This window comes from Nelumbo nucifera, chromosome 1 (genome assembly GCF_055504915.1).
Source record: "Nelumbo nucifera cultivar China Antique chromosome 1, China Antique-T2T, whole genome shotgun sequence".
Lineage (NCBI taxonomy): Eukaryota > Viridiplantae > Streptophyta > Magnoliopsida > Proteales > Nelumbonaceae > Nelumbo > Nelumbo nucifera.
In genome coordinates this window covers 136,106,912-136,126,728 of record NC_142649.1, presented here as the reverse complement: position 1 = coordinate 136,126,728, position 19,817 = coordinate 136,106,912, and the positions used below count along the sequence as shown (strand labels likewise).

The 19,817-nt window shown below is 37.8% G+C and overlaps 2 protein-coding genes and 1 non-coding gene across 3 annotated transcripts; 1 reads left to right on the top strand and 2 right to left on the bottom strand.

Annotated features, from left to right (window-relative positions):
• Positions 1–11,314: 11,314 nt before the first annotated feature.
• On the bottom strand, positions 11,315–11,695 carry LOC104612586 (uncharacterized). The gene has a single exon (XM_010280046.3). The coding sequence runs from the start codon at positions 11,615–11,617 to the stop codon at positions 11,411–11,413; it is 207 nt and encodes a 68-aa protein (XP_010278348.1). The 5' UTR covers positions 11,618–11,695; the 3' UTR covers positions 11,315–11,410.
• A 5,606-nt stretch (positions 11,696–17,301) lies between these two features.
• LOC148803864 (uncharacterized) lies at positions 17,302–19,532 on the bottom strand. The gene is made up of 3 exons (XM_088898199.1): positions 18,557–19,532; positions 17,533–17,984; positions 17,302–17,382 (listed from the first exon to the last, which is right to left on the bottom strand). The coding sequence occupies exons 1-3, from the start codon at positions 19,530–19,532 to the stop codon at positions 17,302–17,304; spliced, it is 1,509 nt and encodes a 502-aa protein (XP_088754325.1).
• On the top strand, positions 18,940–19,046 carry LOC148803865 (small nucleolar RNA R71). The gene has a single exon (XR_016081574.1). It is a non-coding gene; the product is annotated as a small nucleolar RNA R71 (small nucleolar RNA).
• Positions 19,533–19,817: the final 285 nt, after the last annotated feature.

Here is a 19,817-nt window from a genome sequence, read left to right as displayed (position 1 = left end):
AGTCAAAAAAGAGTAGACTACAAGTCACTCCCAAAGCCTACGGGCCACATTACTGCTTAAGACCCGGTCACCTCTCCGGCACGGGAAAGTCAAAAAAGAGTAAACTACGAGTCACTCCCAAAGCATTCGGGCCACATTACTGCTTAAGGCCCGGTCGCCTCTCCGGCACGGGCAAAAGTCAAAGAAGAGTAGACTACGAGTCACTCTCAAAGCCTACGGTCCACACTATTGCTAAATATCCAGTCGCTTCCTCAGCATGAGCAAAATCAGCAAAAGTGAACTATAAGTTGCCCCAGAGCCTAAGGGCTACACTACTGAACTAGCGGAGACCCCCTCGCCTTACTGGCAGCTCGCCACATACAGGAAGCTCCCAAAGCCTAAGGAATTGGATCAACACTTACTAGCTCGTCAACTTATGGGCCAAAAGAAATCTAATCCCTTCGCTGAGTTACTCTCAGCTCGGGAGTGGGGGGCAATTGATGAGGGCAGATTTGGCCCTCCAGTGAAATTGCGACATGTGGCACCTCGTGACAACTAGGCAAACACCCAGGCAACAACTTACCAAGTTGGTATCCCACCCGGGCACCGGTCTAGCTGGCCTGACGCGACCTGCACACGGGCTACGGGCGGCCTGCGCACGACCTGGCGCGGCCTGGCTGACCTGGATCGGCTTGGCACATGATCTGACCTGGCCGACCTAGCCGCCCATAAGACGCCCACCGATGAACCATAGCGGCGTACCCCGCGAGCTCGGTAGCTCACCAAGGAGCTCGCCAAGGAGCTCGGTGGCTCACCAAAGAGCTCACCAAGGAGCCAGGCAGCTCGGCAGAGCTCGCCACAAGCAGCTCGGCATAGCTCCCCCGGGCAGCTCGCCCCTTGTAGGGTAGCTCGGTACAGGAGTAGTTTGGCGTATCGTAGGAAGATCTCCTGCCTGACAACCCGGCCTGGACACCGACCCGCCGACTGACACAGGCGCCGACCTGACAATCTGGTCCAAACACCGACCCGCCGACTGACGCAGGCGCCGCCCTGACAACCTGGCCCAAGCGCCGACTTGGCCACCTGACACAAGCGCCAACCTGACGACCTCGAGGAGTTCACCACCATACCCTGGTTCTGACGAGATGTGACGAGTCTTACCGTTTGGAGGCTTTTCACCCACCTAACCCGCAAGGACTCCGGTATATAAAGACCTCACCCCCCCAAGGGGGGGAGGAGGGGAAAAGGGATGGTAACCCCTGCCCTCTAGCTCTCTCATTTCTCTCCAAGTTCTCTGTAATCAGAATGCTAACTTAGGCATCGGAGAGTCCCCGCTGGGAAAATACCCCTGGGTCCTCTGATTCAGTTCTCACAGGTCCCTCAGCTCCCGCCGCCTACAAAGGAGAGGAAATCACCTCATGCAGAGGGTAGTCGGGTTGCGTTGAACCAGGGAGCTCCACCATCCCCTGAGTTACAGGCCGCCTAAGAGCAGGTCAAATGATGAGTCCACCAGGCAGTTCGCCACCAGGCAGTTCGCCACCAGGCAGTTCGCCACCAGGCAACTCACCACCAGGCAGTTCGCCACCAGGGAGTTCGCCACCAGGGAGTTCACCACCAGGCAGTTCACCACTAGGCAGTTCGCCACCAGGGAGTTCACCACCAGGCAGTTCGCCACCAGGCAGTTCACCACCAGGCAGCTCGCCACCAGGCAGTTCGTCACCAAGTAGCTCTCCACCAGGGAGCTCGCCACCGGGCAGTTCGCCACCAAGCAGTTCGTTACCAAGTAGCTCTCCACCAGGGAGCTCGCCACCAGGCAGTTCTCCCCCAGGGAGTTCGCCACCAAGTAGCTCATCACCAAGGCACGTCACCACCGTGTCAAATAACGAGGTACTTAGCCAAAAAAAATTATACATCCCAAAAAATGGTACGTGACCAGAAACGGTTACATCAGTATTTCAACCCCAAAAGTTTTATTACCTATTCCAAATACTAAGGGGAAGTGTGGTAAAGAGGGTTATGAGAAGTGTAGGGAATTGAGGGTGTTTTGCAAAGGATGGAGGTAGGTTGATTTTGGTCCCAGTACTCCAAGCCGATCCTAGTCTCTTCTACAACTCCAAATCTAGGCACTACCTTCACTGTTGAGCCCACTATTGCAGATGATATACCTAACATTGTTGAGCCTCAACCTCCACATTTTGATGACCTTGATCTCTTAATTGCAATTCATAAAGGGAAGCACCGTTATACTTCATCCACTGCTCATTGTATTTCTTTGTTCATTTCTTATGATTGTAGATCTTTCCTAGCATCTATTACTACTATTTCTATTCCTAGAACAGTGTAGGAAGCCTTGTTGATACCTGAGTGGAAGGATGCAATGGAAGTAGAAATGAATGCTCTTGTTAAAAACAATACATGGGAGTTAGTTACCAAACTAAGGAGAAGAAACCAGTTGGGTGTATATGGGTGTTTAAAGTAAAACACAATGTTGATGGCTTTGTAGAGAGATAGAAGGCCAAATTGGATGCAAAGGGATTCAGAGTACTATTATCCATTGCTACAAATTTCTCATGGCCATTGTTCCATATGGATGTTAAGAATGCATTCCTCAATGGAGATTTGTTAGAGGAGGTGTACATGGAGTTGCCCCCTGGTTTTACAATACAAAAGCAGAAAAGGTGTTCGGCTAAAGAAAGCTTTATATGAGTTGAAGCAGTCTCCAAGAGCTTGCTTTGATATATTTAGACTAGCTTTGGAGAAGTTTGGTATGCAAGCTTAATCAGATCACACTCTATTCTTTAAGAAAACAAATTTTTCTTTAACTCTACTTGCTTTCTTTGTAGATGACATTATAGTAATAGGAAGTAATATTAGTGAGATTGATTCCCTTAAGCAAGTTTTCACTAGGAGTTTGAAATGAAAAAGATTTGGGGGAATTACGTTATTTCTTGGGAATTAAGGTACCTGATCTAATCAGGGCATTTTTGTCTCCCAAAGAAAATATGTTCTTGGTTTGTTGGAAGAAAGTAAGAAGTTAAGAGTTAAACCTACTGACACACCCATTTAGCTGAACCATAAGATAAGTGTAGAAGTTGGATAGACTCTTAAAGACAAAGTTATGTATCAATGATTGGTTGGGAAACTTCTTCATTTTTGCCTAACATGACTAGACATTTCTTATGCTATCATTGTTGTTAGGGAATACATGCATTCTCCCAGAACCACCCACCTTCTCGTAGTGGAAATGATATTTTCCTACTTAAAGAGATGCCTAGGGAAAGGCATACTCTTCAAGAATAATGGTCACATGAAAATAGAAGCATACATAGATGTTAATTGGGCCAAATGTGTTGATAATAGGAAATCTATCTCAAAGTATTATTATGCTTTTGTAGGTGGAAATCTTGTTTCTTGGAGGAGTAAGAAACAAAATATTGTTGCTCACTCTAGTGTTAATATTGAATACAAATCCATGGCTAATGGTGTGGCAGATGTGTTATGGTTGAGATCTTTACTTGATGAGTTGGGTGTTGAATGAAAAGCCTATGATCCTGAATTGTGATTATCAGACTGCCATTAACATTGCTCACAATCCAATATAGCATGACAGAGCTAAACATATTAAAGTGGACCGATATTTTATCTGATAAAGAGTTATGTATTGCAATAATCAGGCTGCCAATAACATTACTCACAATCTGATACAACATGACAGAATTTAATATATTGAACTAGACCGAGATTTTATCCAAGAGAGAATTATGTCTCAAGAAGTGTGTCTTTCATATATTACCTCAGATATGCAACTAGTTGATCTCTTCACTAAGGCAATCACAAAGACCAAGTTGGAGACAAAATTACGCAAATTGGGAATGACTAATATCTATTCCCAACTTGAAGGGGAGTGGACAGATAGTTGTTAGTGTGTGGTCCCACTTTATTTTTTGTGTTTATATCTTTATGTTATTTCATGGTAGTTATAGTAGTTAGGCTATATTTATATGTCTTTGTTTCTTTTGTAGGCAGTAGGGGTATTTGTGGAATTCCACTAATATTTTAAATTACAAATAAATAAATAGATTGTTGGGGCGGCCAGACATAACTAACTGCACCCTTTCCTTTCTCCTCTTCCTCTTCTCTTCTTCTCTCTACTGTTTTGTTCTTGGTTTATTTTTCTTCTCTTTTTCTCTGTGAATTCACATCAGAAAACAAACAATTTTTTAGTTTCTTTTATTCAAGTGTTCTCATAACCGATACCTAATGTGTTCTCACCATCACCATTTCACCACCACTTGATTTCTATGCTCTCACCATCATAGAATAGGGAGGCCAAGTTCAAGGGAGGAGAAAGTACCCCCTATGATGTTTGCTGCAATAATAGTTTAACAAAAAGAAATAGGAAGAAGAGAGAAGGGTGGAGGGAAAGAACTAGGCTTCCAGGACCCCAATTGAAAGAGAGAGATCATTTGCAACTTTTTTGTAGATGATCATAAGCTCTTTAATTTGTACATGACCATGGAGGTTGCCAACTTGCCATAAAAAAGAGAACTATCTCTATTAGACACAACATTAACACTATTTATCTTCCTAATTCAAAAGTAAACCCAAACAGGCTGAACTAGTCTGTTGGGTAGCACTTAGACTACACAACATTAACACTATTCATCTTCATAGTTCAAAAGTAAACCCAAACAAGCTGAACTAGTCTGTTGGGTAGCCATTGCGTACCACGCTGGCAAGTATTGCTTTGTATACTATGCTTTGATCTTCATTAGCCTGGGAACAAAGCTAAACCAATCCATTCCAAACTTGTTAAATGAGACCTGTCTCAAGGTTCTAGGAGGCCAAGCCAAAAGGGCATTTTTTACATTAAAAGGGTAGTAATGGGATTAAGAAAAGTTATATAAATTACGTAGTGTTACATGTAAACGGATTGTGACTGAATGCTACCAACAGTGAGGATTTAGTCAATTGTTAGAGGTACCTTAAGGGATTTTGTAAAAGTAGCGGTAGAGTAAGCCATTTTAAAAAACTTAGGGATAGTTTAAGAGATTTGCCCACAAAGAAAAGAAACCTCCACTGCTACATTAAAAGAGTCACTAGAAAGATACATTCGAACTCAATAGTAGACATTAATCAATCTACAATTTTGGATAAGCTACAATCCCTTCAAATGATCATTGCCTAAGCTTGGATTGGAATCATAACAGGCAATATAGTAAACACCCTTCAGCAGTTCAATTCATCAGTAAAACAAATAGAGCAGATTAAGCCCCTATTTAGGAGTACTTATTTTTAAGCTTTTATTGGAAATAACTTTTATTTGAGTGATTACATTTTTGGCTCATCTTAGCCCACCATGTAATTTTCAAAATACCTATACTATCCCCAATTGAAATAACTACTTTTTAACCAAATACTCATAAGCACTTGTTAGGATAAACACTTATTTCAAAATACCTATACTATCCCCAATTGAAATAACTACTTTTTAACCAAATACTCATAAGCACTTGTTAGGATAAACACTTATTTATCCAATAAGCACTCTAAAATGACCATAAAGCATGGATGATAGCACATAGAGGATTTGCTACATACTCACCAGTTCACCACACACGTACACACAAAAAGTAGCAGATGAAGTCCTACCAATTTGGATGAGCCAAAGTGGAAGGATGAAGTGGTACATTGAGCAGAACTTACAATCAAACAAAGTCAACGGTCCAGAGGAGGAGGTCACTAGAGAAGATACTCCGATGCTCAAGTCAGTAAGAGGTGAAGGGATCAGCCGAGCCAAGTAAGTTAAGAACGAGTTGGTCTGAGCCGAGCTAAGTTAAGGAAACAGGAGAGTGAAAGAAGGCTAATGGGTCGAAGGGTTGCAGAGCCTATACCTTGAGGGGAGATGCCTTTAAATAGTTGAATGTCGTGGTGCACTTAGGCACGTCCCTTGTGATGCTTGAGGGAGGAGATCACCTGCCTATCAAGTTTTTTAGAAGATCCCACATTCCTCAGCATGGATGCTTATTGGTAAGGTAGAGATATTGTGTGCCCCTCTCTTGTTTGAGGTTTTTGCCTGTAGGTACACACGCCGACTCTAGTGTGTGAAGTGTTGGCTTTTTTATGTGACTAAGGAGGTTGAGTGACCTTGGGACATGGCAACAGCCACGTAGCTGCTCAACCGGCCAGGGGTGCGACCCTAACACCTACTACTATATTTAGTAAGGGATACCTATTGAATGAATGTCATACACAGGGGTGCTAGGTAGGGGTGTAAACAGATCGAATTTGAATCGGATCAAGCAATATCCAAATTCGAATTTGATTAGAAAATCTGATATCTGAATTCGATTCGATATCCGACAGATATTGAAAATTAATATCCGAATTTGAATTCGATTAAATATTTGAATATTCGATTCAAATCGAATTTGATTAATTAATTATTTTAGATAATTAATAAATATATAAAATAAATATTTTATTGATATAAAGTATATGAATATATAAATTATTTATATAACTTAATTATTATATGTATAATATAAAATATTTTATATATTATATATAAGAATTAAATAATCAGTCAAATTTGGATATTTATCGAATCGAATAAGGTCATATCCGAATTCAAATCCGATTAACTATTCAATATGAATAGAATATCCAAATTCGACCGATTAGATATTTGAATTATCCAAATTCGATTCAATTATGTCGAATATCGAATTTGAAATCAGATTTTCGAATACCATTGACACCCCTAGTGCTAAGGCTGTAATCTAGTAGAATTCCGATTGGATCCAACAATATTCAAATATAATATGACTAATGAAATCTCAAATCTGATTTTTTTTTATAAATCCAATTAAAATTGGGAATGTTGGATTAGATTTGAATCCCATTGAATTGGATTTAATTAATCCAACTACACTTCATATTTTTAAAATAAAAAGAAATAAATTAAAAATAAAAATATTTGTTTTGAAGAATTCTCAACCAAGCCCACCCAAGTTGCACCCCTAGTTGTAGATTAGAGATGAATGATAAATCTGGAAGAAGTAACATTATAATTTATAAACTTCATCTGCTGGCATGACTTGTGATTTTAGTGATTCTTACAATCAACTGCTTTTAAGACATCTTTCACTCAAACGATATTTGTGAGATGTCATGCTAATATGGTGGTATCTTTCAAAATGATTTTTGTTAAAATACATTTGAAAAGTCATTTTTTGTGGTTTTTCGGGCTTCTTAAAGTTTGGAAGATTAAAATTTGGTAATCAAAGATAGGAAACCAAAAAAAAAACTATGCTCTAAAAATTAAAGCTTATAGAAGCCCAAAATGGCCAAGAATTTGGAAGCTTCAAATGAAGCTTCTTGTCTTTCTGCACCTAAAGTGTTTCATGTAACAACTCTATAGATCATGGTTGACTACGATTCTTGCTAATAGGGGTGATCATGGGGTAGCCCAGGTCAGGCCTGGTCCAGGTTCTGAGCCTGAAACATAAGCCCAAGCCCAACCCAATTTCAGCCCAACCCATTATATATATATAAAATATTACATATATATATATATATAGTATCTTATGTTAAATGGCATATAATATGTATATAAATTTACTTTATACATTATATAACATAAAATTTTATATATAATATATGTTAGAAGTGTCATGTTATAATATTTATGTAAAAATATATAACATAACATAAAATTACATATATACATATGTATAAATTATATATAACATACATATATTTAAATATATGTAGGGTCCAGCCCAGGTTGGGCCTGAGTCGGGCTTGAAATATTAGGTCCAATCCTGGCCCTAAAATTTGCAGGCCTAACATGTGCTCAGGACTAAGTCGAGCTTGAACACAAAATCTAGGCCCAAGCTTGGTATTTTTGGGTTAAGCTCATGTGGGTCAGGCTGGGCCGAGCTGAAATGATCACCCCTACTTACCAAAACAGTTTTGATGTAGGAAGATCTTCTTAAAAAGAAAAATTGCCAAATGGCACCTTACTCAATTTCTATCTAAGGTTAACCTACTTAAGAGAGAGAGAGAGAAAGGGTGTCCAGTGAAAGGATGTAAGCTCTATGAAGTGAGTGCATCTGGGCTTCATGAACCACTGAGCTGGGTGGGATCAAGGTTCCTCCCTCCATGGTCGCCCAACACCTTGCCTTCCATACTTACCACAACATGAAGTGGCCCACATCTTCTACAGAATTGTTTCCATGGCCAACCACCAAAGTTTTCAAGCAGTCAGATTTGTGATGGAGCCAACCCTAAAATTCAGGGCCGCTCTTGAATGAGGAACTAATTTTATTCTCCCCCTACATAAACTGATAAACATGTGAATATCTGATTTCTCGTATGGACAATTCTACCCATCCTATTCAGTAGTAAATTAATTAAGTATTGCTTCTCTTCAATAATTCTGGTCAACTGAAAAAATATTCATAGTATTACAATTTTGCCCTCAAAGTAAATATAATGCTACTATTTATTATTTATTATGTTTGTTATATCCTTCTTCTCTTTGACTATTATTTGATGTGTAAATTAAATTTTCAGTATTAAAATATATATATATATATATTATATATACCCTACACGTGCCTTGCATGTGAAGGGTTGAACTAGCTATGTACAACGTTATGAGTTATGACTGCTTCAAATCTTTGGCGAGTGAGTGAAGTATTTCTGTGTGATAGTTTGAGTTTCGAACCTAATTATCAATAGAGATGTACATGTCCTGCAGGTTGCAGATATTGAAAGAATTCATCTAAATACTATGAATGGGATGACTGTTCAACCCCCACTTCAAAATTTTTAGCCCTACTGTACAGATGGGATGAATCTCGTCGGATGTTAAATTCATGGACAGAATGCGATTTATAAGGATTGTAATTTCAGATTTCTGCCGTGGAGTGCAATGTACTTACCCATATATATAATGATGATGCTGAAAATCCAGTTAAATGTGTAGGTATCTACCAGCAACAGAAGTTTCTGCTCCAATTATGATAAAGAGATGAGACGAAATGAAATAGTGGTCGATGACATTGATGGAACCTTGAAACAGATAGAAAAGAAAAATATATATCTTTGAGGAGTCTAGCTATTTAATTTTAGTGGGTCAGGACAAACACGTACTCCATTTAGTGCATCAGATCAACTTGCAATATTCTGGGTGAGAATTGAATCCTTATGAAAGGACGGAGATGGTCCCTTCCATTAGTGCTGTCAATAATGAGTTTTGGGTCTGGTCCGGGTCAAGGCATACCCAGTCCTAATTAAGGGTTAGTTATTTAATCCAATAAACAAATGTTGGCAAAATCAGTTCCATATCGGGTCGGACCCCCGATATTACAGGATAGAAGTTGAAAACAGAAGTTAGACTCTTAATTATTTTTTACATAAACTGATTGGCCGGTAATATCCCATCAAATTTGGATTTGCAAAGTAGAAAGAAAAATTACAAAAGAAAAAAGTTCTTGAAGATGGATTCATACTTATTATAATAAACGGTAAGTTTGGTTGATTTTAATTTCTAGTTGATTGTTGATTCCAACTTCCAATGATCCAATCAGAGGGGGCTACACGCTAATACGCTATTTGGATTGGTTCATGATAAGTCTGACAACGGATGAACTGTTCTAACTTCTAATAAATTCTAGGGTTGATTTCAATTATTCCACTTCATCAGTCTCAAGAAAACGGCCTACTATTAATGAAAAATATCGAAAATATGTGAATAATTAAACTTTGGAAAATAACATATATAATATATGTGACCTCAGTCCCCAGAGTGTTTATAAATGTTGTGGACAGTCACACAACCAATAGGAGACTTTAATTTTTGAAGGGATGTAGTCCTGGCAACACCCAACTGGCCGTGTCGATCGTGTCTTCTAATCGATCGCGAACTCGCAAGTCGCAAGCTAGGTAGGAATATGAGGACCACTGACCCAGAATTAGCAAAAACTCATTCAGTTGAAAGGCACTTCAGCTGTTACAAAACAACCACCAAGGCCCGAACTGATAATGGGGAAGGATCCATCATCCAATGGGCTGAATGGTGCTGGGTTCTGATCAATTTTCTGAATACAGGACACATAACACACAGTTAAAAGGCAATTGAGTACTGTTTGATGGGTCCTGTTCCTGTATCCCTTGACTGAAGAAGCTGAGGAAAGCTGAAGAAGAATGCTTGTTTGGAGCCATGGCTAATACAATTCAATTTTTTTTTTTATTTAAAGTTTAAATCCTTGATTGATTATTTGATCGGTGAGATTGGGGATTTGTAAAACAAAACAGAGATATGATTGTTAGTAGTAACATGTCGGCCAGCAGCTTGAATTAAAAGACGAAGAATGCTTGTTTCTGATTTTTGTTTCCTTGTTTTGCTTTCACTTCACGTACAAGTTGGAAGATGTGGTAGCATAACATGAATTCTCGAAGGACCCGCTCAAATCCACGTGACTGTAATGAATACGTTCATCCATCCATCATTCTTCTGGAAAAATCAAGCCGACTTTGCCACTTGCCAGCCCAAACACAGCCTTCATCACGCGCTAAACTGTTGGATTCTCACCTACCCAACAATAAACAAAAACCCTCTACGTCTGTCGTTTCTGCTCTCCTAAGGTTAGAGCTTTTCATTAACTACAACTATTCAAATGTCAACGTTTCTCCCTCTTATGGACATTTTACTATCTAATTTCAGGCGGTGCGGGGCCTAATTGCCAGCCGAAATCGACCATCTTCCGAACTAACTGACGCTTGACAGGATTAATTGCTTGAGAGTTGAGAGTTGAGACTCCACGTACGGTCCACACATAGCGGCCTGTGCTACGAAAAACGAAGAATTCAGAACGGTACAGGACGCTAATATCCATGGAGCTTCACTTCATCCTGCCAAATACGAGGCTGAAACCGATGATCGACCTCTTTAATGGGTTATGGGTCAAAGATATCCTGCCTTTTATCTTTTAAATTGGGTTACCAATTAACGTCATAGGGTTGTCTCGAGCATCTGGGCGTGCGGTGGTGATCGCTGCAGATGTGAACTAGTCTCCTCGCAATGACAGAACGACATAATGTGGGCATTCAACATAGTCGGGGTTTCCGTTCCGCGGCATTAACCTTCTCTCTCTCTCTCTCTCTCTCTCTCTCTCTCTCTCTCTCTCTCTCTCTCTATATATATATATCTCTCTCCTAAGATTCTTGCTTTTACTTCTTTGGCAATAAATCAGCTTGATGCTGTAACTGATGCATAGGCCAAAAAGCCCAAAATTATGACAAAATAGCTGTTGAGGAGTATGTGGACTCGAAATTGAAAGAAATAGCATAGCTTCGGCACTATATACAGATCGATGTAAGAATAAAATAGAGCTGGAGCTCTAATATTTGATCTATCTATCTATCTATAGGATTTAAGAGTGGCTCCACAGAAGGTACAGATGATCGCTCGCCAAGATTTGCAGTAGAATGGAACGTAACAGAATCTCGTCAACGTTTTCATATCGGCAACGCTGGCTCCGCCACCGCATCGCGAACAGATCCCTGCCGCAGGTTTCTTGTTACTCACCTTCCGCTTCTGATCTACTAGAAAACAAAAGAACACCATTCCCCTTCTCTCTCTCTCTCTGCCGTATAAGTAGAATGAAGGACGATACTGAGTTGAGCGGACAACTCGAGAGCAGGCTTTATATAGGAGGAGGAGGAGTTAAATGTCGAGCGGTTTGGGTGATCGTTTTATTGCAAGAATCAGTTAGATGCTTGACATGTGGCAAGCTTTAATATAAAAGTAGCTCGGTATCTATTCACATTTTCTACGCGGTAAACCTGCCTGTGCTTGAGCCATCATCAAGAATTCGTGCAATGTGATTGCCACGTGGCAATAAGGTTGACGCTTCGTCTTCAGTCTGTGAGAATTTAAGTGTGTCGAGTCGCTCTATCAGTGTATGTGTAAATTAGAACCGTTGATTTGTCCTCGAGATTTGCACCAGCAACCGAGCAGAAGCTTTAGATGTGTTCATACTCGTTGCAAGGGCTGTGGCATGATTAATGCAGGAAGAAGATGATTGTCTCATTGTTCATTTCAATGATTTAATAGGGAAGAACAACTTTTCCATTTTCTACGGCAGTGGGCAGTTGGCCGTTGGCCGTTGGCGTTGGAGAAGATCTGAAAAGTGAAAACTGTGGGTAATTTCCGGTGTACCTTAACCCGTGAAAATTGGGTTCGGATCTGTTACCCACGAGGCCACGAGACGTTACAGCCACAGCCACACATTGAGAACATTTCTCATTATTTGTCATTTATGGGGAGATGTTCTGGATGTGTGTGGCTGTAATGTTTTGAGTTGAAAGACTACTTGTACTTGGAAACACAGATACTGTTGTTTGTACTCGAATTACTGAAAAATGTATGCAAGTATATATTGTTTTATATTAACTACTAGAGGGGGAGTTAAGCAAAAGTTAAATAATAGAAATACATCATTTTCAAAAAAAAATAATAGAAACATATAATAATATATAATTGTATTTTATATACTATTTTTAATATTTGTTTTGCAATACAAAATAACAATAATTAATTTCAGTTAGGGTTGTTTATCAAACCAATGAAACTGGCCAAACCAACCAAGCCAACCCAACTCAACCTAACTTGGTTCATTTTCTAATATTTCTGATCGACTTCAATTCTCCCAACCCGACCAGGTCGAACCAACCCAACCATAGATATGTATTAATATTTATACTTTAAATATAATTTTTTAATACGGAAAAGTGGAAAATTTCCATATTTCTTAGTATAAAATAATTTAATTGTAAATTTCATTTTTTTAATTTATTTTTTAACAATATTACTATAATTTTTTAAATTTAATTTTAAATCTTTTAAACTAGCTGACCAAACTGAAAACCAACACAAATTGATACAACTTGAGTTTGTCAGTTTTCACTAATGGTCACTTAAACCAAACCTACAACCAAACCAAACCGACTTGTGAACACTCCTAATTACAGCTAAATTAATAGTCTAATCTCTAATAAATAACAATAGTTTAATCATCAATAATTATTGAAAATTTAAAGCGAAAATACTTTGAAAATAAGTTATAACAGTAAATAACTAATAAAATTACAACAAATATTATAATAACAAAAATACAATAAATAGCATAACCGCCAATAAAGTTTAATCTCTAATAAATATTAATTAATAAATTATAACAAAAATACATAATTACTAAAAATATTTATAACAAAAATACAATAAATGTTTATTGAAAATAAAATAAATATTAATTTTAGTATATATAAATATATAAAAAGTATAGATAAAGATTTTAAAATTATTATTATTATTAAATGTGAATTTTTGAAAGTCATTTTCTAAACTTATTAATTGATATAAGTTATATATTGTTTTTTATTAGTACATTAATAATTGAAATTATTATTTTATTTTTAATACCTATTTAAAATATTTTTTTGAAAGTTATTACATAATTTTTTCATTTGGAAGCTTAAATATCTCTAAATTATTTAATCTATTTTTCATTATTTATATTTTATAATCTTATTATCAAATATTATTAAATGTATTATAATTATTTTTGTGTTTTTGATAAAAATTTTAAAGTTATTACATAATTTATTTATTTAGTCTATTCTTTTGATTTTTAAATAATATTCAAAATATGATTTAGTTAATAAATTTTTCAATATTTAAAATATTTAAAAATTATTTATTTACAACATTATTTAGTCATTTAAATAATATCATTGTTTAAATTTGTAAAATATTAATTATTTATTGAATTTAACAATACAAAAAATATAATTTATACTATTATTACATAATTTTGTTATTTAAATTTTTTAAATAATATTTACTTATTAAATTGAATAATCTATAAAATTGTAATTTATATTGTTATTACATAATTTCGTTATGAATTTCATAAAAATATAAAATTATTAATAATAAAAATATTATTAAATTAATTATAATTATTGTTTGTGCTATTAATAATATTTTAAAGTTATTAAATAATTCCATTATAATATTTAAATAATTCTTAAACTCTTTAATTCAAACTTTCTTGAGATGGATATATATGAGCAGTGGGAGAGAAGATAAATGGGAATTAACGATAATTTAGGAGAAAGTGGGGGATAGTGGTGTCACTTGACTAGACATTAGAAAAGCAAATCTCTCTTTCTTGCCTTGGAACTCTCTTGTCACGTAGCCTATTGAGAGGCTTGGGTATGATGAAATGAATCAAGGGAGATATTTAATGAAAGAGCAAGGATGGGGTAAGGGAGAAAGGATAGAGCGTTCAAGGAGAAAAGATACTAGGGGGAATGATAAATTGATAATTTATCTATCTATCTATCTATCGATCTATGTATGTGTGTGTGTAGAATAAATTGATAATTTCTTTCTCAAATAACAATTCAATCAAAAAGCTTAAGTTGTTAGGTGAGATCCTTGAATAGGTTTTTATTCTCGAACACACTTAGCTTATAACTATGTATTAGGATTAAACAACCTAGAAAAAAATAAAGGAAGAAGGGAAGAAAAAAAACTTTGTATTGGGATCCTTTTCTCCAATATTGTTTTGAGTCATAATAAAACAAAATACAATGACTAAAAATCTATATCAACAATTCAATTCAACTGAAATGCCACCAACATGGACAGTTTCAGGTAACTGATGCGTATAGATTACACTAGCAAGTGCACTAGCCGATCAAGTAATATAATGATGAGTAGAGTTCCGTTCCCACGAGGATTGATCCAACAACTACTAGTACTGAATCCGCCTTTAGTTATCTGATAAACCGAAAGATTAAACAAAGAAGACCCTAGCTCCTAACTAGCAAATTACCCTAAACAGTTTCGGATCAGACCACTTTTAATGAATAGAAGAATTAGTGCATGCAAGAACTAACAGAACCGATTTAGCAATTAAATCTTTAAGCCGTCCAACCAAAGTGAATTCAGTCTTGGGTTGGTGAAACCCTAATTTTATGAGCAACCTCTCTCGATTGCAGCCCACCCTATCTATAGGCGACAATTCCTATATCTCTATCAGAAATTTAATCACTATAGATGCATTAAGAGCAAAGAATTCGCAGGTCAACAATTCAGGTATGAATGATTGCCAAATGAACCATGCAAATTATCTCTAAGATGCATTCAGTTTGTTTTCTTGATTAGATGATCTGATTACCTAAACCCTTTCTCAAGCAATTCAAGTAATCCAAGATACAAGAACAATTTGGCCAAGATTATTCTATAAATCGAAAACCCTAACCAAGAATCCCAAGAATAAATCACAATCAATCGGATCTGCTTAAAATACTAATTACATATCAGAATTAAAATCCATCATAGTTCGCATAATAGAAAGAAGAGAAGAAAGATTCAATAAAGAAACATCAAGAAACCCTAATCAAATCTAGGTTACCAAATTGCAGGATCAAAGAATAAGACAACCTAAGGTTTCTGCATCAAAATCTTTGATCTCCTCTTCAATTCGCATTCAGCAGCCTCTTCTCCTCTCTAGCAGTTCTTCTTCTTCTTCCTTCATTTTCTCTTTAGGGGTCTGAACCCTAATTCTAGTCAATTCCCGGATGAAAACTTGTAGGCTAAAGAATGGCTCCAGCACGTCAGCAGTGTGGTTACAAATAATTCGGGCCCAATTTTGACCGTGATGCAGTCCATATCTATCAAAACTCAAAGCATTAAAGTTGTAAAAATTTTCCTTATCTTTGCAACGCATCTTAAATAATCTAAGGCGGAGTCAGGATGAGAGAGTTATGCCCAAATTACGACGCGGTGCCAAAACTTTCCAGAATTACCCGATTAACCTTGTTTTTCACTTAACGCCTCCTTTCGTGTCCTAAATCAAAATATAAGAATAATGAGTCCATTTGGGCACTAAATAAGTATAAAAGACTAAATATTAAGGGATAAAAATATGATAATTTTCATTCTCATCAAATCCCCCCACACTTAGCTTTTGCTTGTCCTCGGGCAAAGATATTACCCATAAACTGATCATCCCCCAAATTATTTCCACTTATCGAATGAATTTTAGGATGAGAATGCGTTAAGTGATCAAAAATCTTGCATAAGCACTTTGATTCATCCCCATGATTGGCCACTTTTACCACATACATAAGAGCAAAGGAAGGGGAGAACATGAGATTCTTCATGCTCCAGCACTCACTTCCGTTCAATATGTATAGAAGATCCTTGACCACCATTATTAACCATCACTTAGAGCTTGGTTTCAAATCCTATCAATGCATTAAATTGAATGTTCAACCATATTTTGTCCCTTTGAACATCAGCCGTCACCGATTTCTCTTCTTTTTTTTTGTGTGAGTACATTTTATGCTCCATCTCACACGGGTCACAGGCTAGAGGAAGATAACAATACTCATATTCCCAGTTGCTAGTTTTACTATTCAGCTTGGAATAGCGGAGTTGGGACTGAACTCATATCATAAACCGCTAGTTTTACTATTCAGTTCATGACAGCGGAGTCATTTGGACTTTTTCCCTTTCTCATCTTCTTTTTTTTTTCTTTTGCAATTGTTGAAATTCATGCATTAACAGTTCAGATGTGCACTAATAGCTCGAATGATCACTAAGATTTCAACCAAGTACACTATACACATGAGTAGAATTGGTGCTGGTCATGATGAAAGTCATATTCGACTTCCTTAACCTCATGTATTGTGATAAATTTGGATAATTCACAGGAATAAATTCTAGCATTTACAGTGATTTCCTGAAACTCATCGTATTCCCTCTTGGATTTCACCTTATAAACAACAATAATCTTGAGGGACTTTCCGGTTTATGCAACCTATCAATGCATTTATGTATTGGGGTGATTAAGGTGCATAGCTACAGCCTCCCCCACACTAAACATGAACATTTCCCTCAATGTTCATAGAGATAGAATGTGAAGACGAATTCAGCAATGAGGGAAGTGGGACTTCAAACAATTAAAGGGGTTTAGAGAACTTCCCTAAAGAGCATTTTGAAATCTGGAATGGCTCCTTCCATTTGGACCCTCTAACTGCTAAGAACCAAAAGAAACTAGGAGGAGAGAATGAGAAACACTAGGGGGATTACCAATCTACAAAATTAACATCCTAGAAAAGAAACTCGAATGATACGAAAAAAGAAAACAATTAAAAATAAGAACTACTTATCAGCATTGGGTTGCCTCCCAATAAGCGCTTGTTTTCTGTCTGAAGCTCAATCGTCCGGCATGATCAATGAACATCTAGGTACACAGTTAATGGGGTAGGCAATGCTCCATCCGCTATATATGGTTTGAGGCACTGACCGTTGACCTGAAAACATCCACCAACCCCACCATTAAGGACATCAATCATATAACAGGAATCATCACTAGAAGGTGCATGTTTCATAGCATCAGACATTTTAAAATTTACTTCTTCATCTTGAATCCTAAGGCTGAGTTGTCCTTGTTGGACATCAACCGTTGCCCTTCCTGTAGCTAGGAAGGGTCGCCCTAGGATAAGTGGGACGTCAACGTCCTCTTCCATGTCTAAAACTATGAAATCCACAAGAAAAATGAATTTGTCAACTTTAACAAGCACATCTTCTATGATTCCCCTAGGATGCTTTATGGACCTATCAGCTAACTGCAATGCAACTCTAGTGGGTTGGGGTTCACCCAACCCCAATTTCTTAAAAATCGAATATGGCATCAAATTTATACTAGCTCCTATGTCACACAATGCCTTATTAATTTCCAAACTGCCTATAGTGCAAGGAATAGTGAAACTCCCTGGATCTTTCAGCTTCTGTGGCAGCTTGTTGAGGAGGATTTCCGAGCATTCTTCATTTAGTGCAACTATAGCCATGTCTCCCAGTTTCCTTTTGTTTGCCAATATCTCATTCAGGAACTTTGCATAGTGTGGCATCTGGGCTAAAGCATATGCAAAAGGAATGTTAATATGCAAACTCTTAAAAATTTCAAGAAACTTACCGAATTCCTTTTCCAATTTGTGTTGCTTTAGCCTACTCGGAAATGGTACTTGCGGCTGTTGACTTTTCTCTTTCTTTGAATCATATTGCTCTTCCTCATTCCTTTCGGTTTCTAGGGTTGCATTCACATTGTCTTCTACCCTTGCTTTTTTCTCCACCTCTTGCAGCGCTCCTTACCACTTCTCAAAGTAATGGCCTGCACTTGCTCTCTTGGATTGGCTTCGGTATTGCTGGGTAAGGCGCCTTGGACTCTAGAAGATATCATCTGTGTCAACTGTCCCACTTCAGTTTCCAAGTTCTTGATCGATGCTTCTTGGTTCTAAAATCTCGTTTCTGCACTTGCTATGAACTTGATCATCAGCTCCTCTAGATTAGATTTCTCTTCCGGCTGATTAAAATTTTGGGGAAAGGGTTTCATCGCATTTTGATTTTGCCAAGACAAATTTGGGTGATTCCTCCATCCGGGGTTAAATGCACGAGGGTACTGATTGCCTTACTGCCTTTGCAAATTACCAATAAAGTATACTTGCTCTGGGGATTGCATGAACTGATTTCCGACTTGACATTCGGTGCTGACATGACCTCCCCCACACCATTCACAGGCTACGGTCTGAACATTCATGGCTGCCATCTGCATTTCATCTAGCTTCTTGCTGAGGGCACCGATTTGTGCAGATAGCATTGTATATGTATCTACATTGTGAAGACGGGGCTGTCTCCTAACTTGGGCTCTCTCGGAATGCCACTGATAGTTGTTTGCAGCCATCTCCTCAATGAGTGCATGGGCAACTTCAGGGGTCTTGTTGTTGATGGATCCCCCAACTGTAGCATCCATTATAGTTTTATTTGCTTCGGTCAACCCATTGTAAAATGTTTGAACTTGCAGCCATATGGGAAGTCCATGATGAGGGACCTTCCTTAGTAACTCCTTGTAACGCTCCCATGATTCATACAATGATTCCCCGTCCTGCTGACAGAAGGTGGTGATATCATTCCTCATCTTTGCAGTCTTGGACGGAGGGAAATACTTGGATAGGAAACGGCTGGCCATTTCATCCCAAGTAGCAATCGATCCAGCTGGAAGAGAATTCAGCCACGTCTTAGCCTTGTCCTTCAATGAGAACGGGAACAATCTGAACCTCACCGCATCATCACTAACCCCATTGTGCTTGAATGTGTCACATATTTCCAAGAAGTTGGTGATGTGAGTGTTCGGATCTTCATGAGTCAAGCCGTAGAACTGAACCATATTCTGAATCATCTGGATGATTGTTGGTTTGATCTCGAAGTTGTTGGCAGCAATCGCTAGTCTCACAATGCTCGAGGCAGCCCCGGTGAGGGTTGATTTGGCATAATCCATCAAGGTCCTTAGTTCGGCCATCTCCTCACTTTCAGCTCTCACTTGCTTAGAAGCTCTAAGGCGGCAACGGAGAGTTCTTACAGTCTCGGAATCGTAGGTGATGCTGTCATTTTCACTTCTATGTGTCATAAATTGTACAAGCCATAGTCATAAAGAAACTAATGCAGACATATCATAAACATAATGTACAAAATCAGATTAACAATGATAAATGGTTCCTAATATTGTTGTGATAAATCCCCTACAACGGCGCCAAGAACTTGATGCGTATAGATTAAACTAGCAAGTGCACTAGCCGATCAAGTAATATAAGGATGAGTAGAGTATCGTTCCCACGAGGATTGATCCAACAACTACTAGTATTGAATCAGCCTTTAGTTATCTGATAAACCGAAAGATTAAACAAAGAAGACC